This window comes from Limulus polyphemus, unplaced genomic scaffold, assembly GCF_000517525.1.
Source record: "Limulus polyphemus unplaced genomic scaffold, Limulus_polyphemus-2.1.2 Scaffold314, whole genome shotgun sequence".
Lineage (NCBI taxonomy): Eukaryota > Metazoa > Arthropoda > Merostomata > Xiphosura > Limulidae > Limulus > Limulus polyphemus.
Genome location: NW_013665924.1, coordinates 655,933 through 662,414, shown reverse-complemented (window position 1 = coordinate 662,414; position 6,482 = coordinate 655,933). Strand labels below are relative to the sequence as shown.

Below are 6,482 nucleotides of genomic sequence, written 5' to 3'. Positions count from 1 at the left end.
GCTAGCCTCATTATTTTCTTGAAGAGCTGACTTTTGTAGTTGTTTATGATGCTTTATATTGTATTTTATTTTGGTAGAATATATTTTTTTATATATTTGTTTTATTTAGAGCAAAGCCACATTAGGCTATCTGCTGTGTCCACTGCGGGAAATCGATCCCCGGATTTTAGCGTTGTAAGTCGGTAGACTTACTGCTGCCCCACTGGGGGACTGTATATTTGTATAATGTACAATTGTCCTTGTTTTCTCAATTCTGTAATTATAGAGTTTCACCAAGTACCGACTGTTTAAAGTTTTAATTATGTACATTTTTCTATTTTAAAGATGTTTTAACATAAACCTTATTTATGTAAATGATTATTTAATTATTGTATAAGGCTAAGTTTTAACATATTGTAATACCACATTCTGAAGAGATGAGCTCTCTCTTCCAACCTTCCGCTTGTGTCATAGCTGTAAATTTGAGGCCTTATAACACTAAATATCGAGATTCGATCCCTTCGATGAACACAGCCCATATAGCCCGTTCTGCAGCTATGCCTTAACAACGTCAATAATAAGTCTAGTATTTTCCAATAAGAATTATAGTGATATCATAACTTTATTGTGTTTGGTCCATATTGTAATTTTCTGGTTCCCATAAAACACAAAATAATTTTAAAATAGTTGTGCTGTTCTAACAATAGTGATGCGTATTGGGAACCAAAGGTCCAGATTTTTTTGTCGATAGATTTTGAACACTTTGGAATTCTTTTGCTTGTCTTTATCTCCATTAATAAGACTCAATTATAATTAGTCGAACTATGAGTGATTAAAAAAATAGAAAATAAGAATTAGAGAGAGTAATGGCCTGGTGGTTAGGGCAATCTGGGGTCGTGGGTTCAAATCTCCGTCACCGAACACGCTCGCCCTTTCATCCGTGGGGGCGTTATAATGTTACAAACGGTCAATCGCACTATTCTTTGGTAAAAGAGTAGCCCGAGAGTTGGCGGTGGGTGTTGTTGACTAGCTGCCTTACCTACAGTCTATCACTTCTAAATTATATGAGCATTCAAAATCAATTAAACAATTTTCAGTTTCATAGACACATTGTACTTTTATATAAAAAACAAGAGGGAATCCTCAATAGACGCGGCACTCGAAATTATTTTAGGTAAGAGTATATGAAACTTTTTTTTTCTTTTTATTAGCGTGGAGCGCGCGTTTTCTCGATTCAATTTTATTAATCATCAGGATGTCTACCAGCCTACCCTCAAATTGAAATTATTTTTTATAGGATTAGAATAAATTAATCTATGAGACCTTGGACGTGGTCAAGTACATCAATCGAAAGGGTTTGACCTCCTGAGTCGAAAACTATAATTAGATCTAAATCGGTCAAGAGATGATGGAGCTATGAGCTAAAAGTTTGTACTTGAAAACTGAACACAACTGACTATTTACTGTGAGAACAACAGACTGGTTATTATAGAAACGGAAAAGTTGCGTATAAAAGGCTTTAAGCTACAGTTGTGGCATCGTAACCGATTATTAATGAAATTAAGGACTCTAATGTAAATATAGCTTTACACTCAGCTACAATTCCAAACAAAATATCCAAAGTATGTTGGTCGATTGTTCAACATACAAATAATTTATTAACTTCTGAAGAGAATAATGTCCAACAACAAACTCACATTCTAACAGTTAAGTTGAAATTATTATAAGCGTTTTGTCTTCGCTTCTTCGTCAAACTAAGAATGATTAAGGATTAAAGTTCGATTCCAACTGGTACCTGGAAAAGTCCAATTTGATCATTAAAAACGCTTTGAATTATGAACGGAAGAAATAATTAAATATTGAGCTAAATTATCGCGTGACCTTTTCATCAATAATATGATAGACTAATGAAGGTGTGACGTGTTTGTGAAAAATAAGATATATTATGATGCGAATATGAACACTGAATCGTGGTGTGCCCGGTGCCCCCCCCCCCCCAATAGCCATCAAACTCACTTTTCTACGTTTTCTAAATCTGATGAGAAATGTCGGTGGGGCTGTGTTGTGGAGCGAAATGCCTCGAACACCTTCTAGATTATTGCCACCCCCACTCTAATAGGACCACCCTGCAGATACTACTTGGCGTGCATGGCCCATGAATACTAAATTAGTTTACGTATTGGTGTACATTGTTCATGAACATTAAATTAGATTAAGTTATTGTGTGAATTGTTCGTGAACATTAAAATAGATTAAGTTATTGTGTGTATTGATCATGGACACTAAAATAGATTAAGTTATTGTGTGTATTGTTCGTGAACATTAAAATAGATTAAGTTATTGTGTGTGTTGATCATGGACACTAAAATAGATTAAGTTATGGTGTACATTGTTCATGAACGTTAAATTAGTTTGTTATGGTGTGTGCATTGTTCATGAACGTTATATTAGATTAAGCTATTGTGTACATTGTTCATGAACATTAAATTAGATTAAGTTATTGTGTACATTGTTCATGAACATTAAATTAGATTAAGTTATGGTGTGTATTTATCACGAACATTAAAATAGATTAAGTTATGGTGTGCATTGTTCATGAACGTTAAATTAAATTACGTTATGGTGTGTATTTTTCATGAACATTAAATGAGAATTAAGTTATGATGTGTATTGTTCAAGAACATTAAATTAAATTACGTTATGGTGTGCATTGTTCATGAACACTAAAATAAATTATATTATGGTGTGCATTGTTTATGTACGTTAAATCAGATTACATTATGGTGTGCATTGTTTATGAACGTTAAATCAGATTACATTATGGTGTGCATTGTTCATGAACATTAGATTATAGTGTGGCCTGTTCATGAAAAGTAAAATGATGTGAGATGCTCACGAACACTGAAATAGACTAGGTTATGGCATCTTCTTATTTTGAGATCAGATAAGACAATTGATTGTTTAACCGTGTCATGGAAAACAATGAAAACTAAGGTACAATTCATCTTGTTCATTCTGAATATGCCCCAATTTCAAAGAATAATGAATGAATCACGCCTACTCGTGAATAAACAATTCCCTCTTAAAGAACTTCAAGTTTATACAAAATGTACCAAAAACCAGGAACTTCGGTATACAGAAAGAACTTTAGTTTGTAGAAAAAACATTAGTGAATAATAAACTTCGCTTGGTAAGAGAGTCAGACTTCTCCAGCACCCAGGCTTCACCTTTCCTGAGAGTCAGACTTCTCCAGCACCCAAACTTCATCTTTCCTGAGAGTCAGACTTCTCCAGCACCCAAACTTCATCTTTCCTGAGAGTCAGACTTCTCCAGAACCCACGCTTCATCTTTCCTGAGAGTCAGACTTCTCCAGCACCCAAGCTTCATCTTTTCTGCTTTTGTTTACGTAATGTCTCAATCCTTAATAAATAAAGATAGTTTCTTGTTCATGTTGAATTCAGGCCCGACATGCTCGCCCTTTCAGCTGTGGGGGCGTTATAATGTAACGGTCAATCCCACTATTAGTTGGTAAAAGAGTAGCCCAAGAGTTGGCGGTGGGTGGTGATGACTAGCTGCCTTCCCTCTAGACTTACACTGCTAAATTAGGGACGGCTAGCGCAGATAGCCCTCGTGTAGCTTTGCGCGAAATTCAAAAACAAACAAACATGTTGAATTCAATGAATTTGGTTTCAAGGTTATGTGGATTTAGACTAAAGCCAATAATCCAGCAATAGAGTGAATTTTTTGTAAGGTGTTTTACTAATTCCAAATTGACGACTTTCTGTGAGGTAGCTAATTGCTAATTTGTGTTAATAAAATTGGTTATGTTAAAAGCACCATACTTCAAACATTTATCGTATTTGTTCCTTATTTTGGTGAGGGGTGATTGTCATTATGCTGCTAAATGTAATTTTGTGTCATTAATGGGTTATTCCTCTCATCTATTTATTATAGGTTAATCGATTCATTCTAAGTAGTATCATGTTGTTAATTAATTGAATAAGAATTTCAAACAATTTTGTTACATATCTTTCTTTCAGACCTCAAGAGCAACAAGAAAGGTATATAGATTTCACACGAAAATCCCTCTACTTCATTCACTGAGGAACATATAGGTTAGTGGCTTTTTTTTCCATGGATTATTTCCATACAATGACTTTCCAACGCCTAACTTCATCAAACTGTTCAATCAAAAATGGAGGGTTACCATTTGTTAACTGTTCCTCGCATGTCGTCGCCACCTGCGTTTTCTCTAACTGCACTCAAATCTGGACCTCCTCCGATCCGATTCTTGAAAACATTTCAAACACCATAGAGTATCAGGAATTCAATGGCGGAGTGGATGAGGAATTTGAAGTATTCAGAGAAAGGAGTCGCTTCTGGATTCAGCGAGTCCTGGTGCCAATGATCCTAATCATTGGTCTGATTGGAAACACTGTGACGATCGTGATAATGACCAGGCGGCGCATGCGCTCTTCTACCAATAACTACTTGGCAGCTTTAGCAATTTTTGACATGATGTATCTAATCTGCGTTTTTGGTCTTTCATTGTTTCATTATCCAGGGATCCAGGATCCCCGCTACGTTGTCTACTGGCATATTCGACCCTTCGTTATCATGTTAACAGATGCCTGTAGCAACACATCAGTTTGGTTAACAGTGACATTTACGATAGAGAGGTACATTGCAGTTAGCCATCCAATCAAGGGAAAGATATACTGTACAGAGTCCAGAGCAAAGAAGGTCATCGTTTTTGTGTCATTGATTTGCTTCTTCTTGACCTTGCCAACCCCGTTTGAGTGGACAGTCATCGAAATCACTGACGATGAGACCAACGAGACGACAATCTCGATGGATTTCTCAGATTTTGGAAATAACAATCTCTATAAAACCGTATACTATACCATGACGGCAATCTTATTCGTCTTTATTCCCCTTTTTCTTCTTGCCATATTTAATTCCTTCCTCATTAGGTCGGTTCATCTTTCTAAGATACAGCGGAACACCATGACACATCTCAGAGAGTCGCGAGATTCTCTCCAGCAAGAAAATAAGATCACGGTCATGTTAATTGCAGTAGTGGTGTTGTTCTTCATATCTCAGCTGCCAACAGCAGCAACGTTGGTGTATACATCCTTACATGCAGTTCCTCCTAACACCAACAAAGAAGCTCTTCTTCAAGGACTAGGTAACATCTTTAACTTTCTGGTGTGTATCAATGCGGCAGGAAACTTCGTTTTGTACTGTTTACTCAGTCAGAAGTATCGGAGAACTTTTCTTCAGACTTTCTGTCCGTGCATCAAAAACAAGCTAGTCCGCCTACAGTCCGTTTACCAGAGATCTGCCTATAGTAATGTCAACGATAATTCGCAGCTGTCCAGAAATACGGTGGTTCGGCGATCCAATCAAAGCAGAGCTGACAGCAAAACACTTGGAACCAACGGAGAAGGTGAGTCAAAAAAACACGATTTTTCGGATGCCTCTAGCAATAAGTGGAGAGCTGAAGAAGGAGACAGTTTCTCTGTCCTTTCCCGAACGAATAAACAAAGCCATAACTTTGAAGAGGAGAGATCGGGAAAACGAAAGAAGCTCCCATCCATTTTTAATAACCAGTGGAGAAAGATGTTGGGGCAGGGCGAAAGAAGAACAGGTAATCAGGAAAAAACCGTTACATTCCAGGCAGATAACGATTCTGTTATTCTGAGCTCTCCAGAGGGCGTACTTTCAATAAACGTACACTCAGCAGTATAAAATTTCGATATAATTTATTCTCCACGCGTTATATTTACATTTATCATTTTTAAACGTGACATTCTCTTTCAACAAAACCAAATATAATATGAAAATATATTTCACCTTTTTTTTCAAATATTTCTTTGATTATATAAACTGATAAATAAAGATATTGTCTTTGAATAAATGTGTTAAAATATGAAAAGAAATTTTTTGAATTGAGGCTTTGAGAGTTTTGGTTTTGTTTTTTACAAACAGTATTAAATATTTTGATGTTTCCTAAAACTTGAGAGATGGAGATTAGCATGTAGATTTCAAATAAGGCTTTGGTAATATTATGATAACAATATTGTTGTAGAACGACACTTTGGTGATATCATGGTAATACTGTTGTCGTTAATATATTAATCCAGGGTATTTTGTTGTAATGACATCAGCATTGTTGTGAATAAGTGGTGTAATTACATTTTAAGAATCTTCGTTAATCATTCTGTAAATAAATAAAAAAAATATTTATAATGATGTGCTGATAGAATGTCAAAACAGTTGTGTTAAGTCAATAAATTATGGCTTATGATGACGTGGTAATGACGTATAGTATGAGATCATTGGACGTTTTATACATAAGTTGTGCTATGAACTTAATGTTATCAATATGTTTAATGCACGTGAAAACGTTATCCTCGCAAGTCAAGTTTATCATGTAAAGAAAACCAAAATAATTTCCAACAAAACAATGAGAAGTGTATATAAACCAATTATAATACGTG

General features: G+C 35.5%; 1 protein-coding gene across 1 annotated transcript; it reads left to right on the top strand.

The window, feature by feature from the left end:
- Positions 1–4,131: 4,131 nt before the first annotated feature.
- LOC106457301 (FMRFamide receptor-like) lies at positions 4,132–5,730 on the top strand. The gene has a single exon (XM_013916690.1). The coding sequence runs from the start codon at positions 4,132–4,134 to the stop codon at positions 5,728–5,730; it is 1,599 nt and encodes a 532-aa protein (XP_013772144.1).
- The last annotated feature ends 752 nt before the right edge of the window (positions 5,731–6,482 follow it).

Excerpts from the sequence above, each read along its gene's own strand:
- LOC106457301 (XM_013916690.1), top strand. The coding sequence starts at position 4,132 with ATGACTTTCCAACGCCTAACTTCATCAAACTGTTCAATCAAAAATGGA.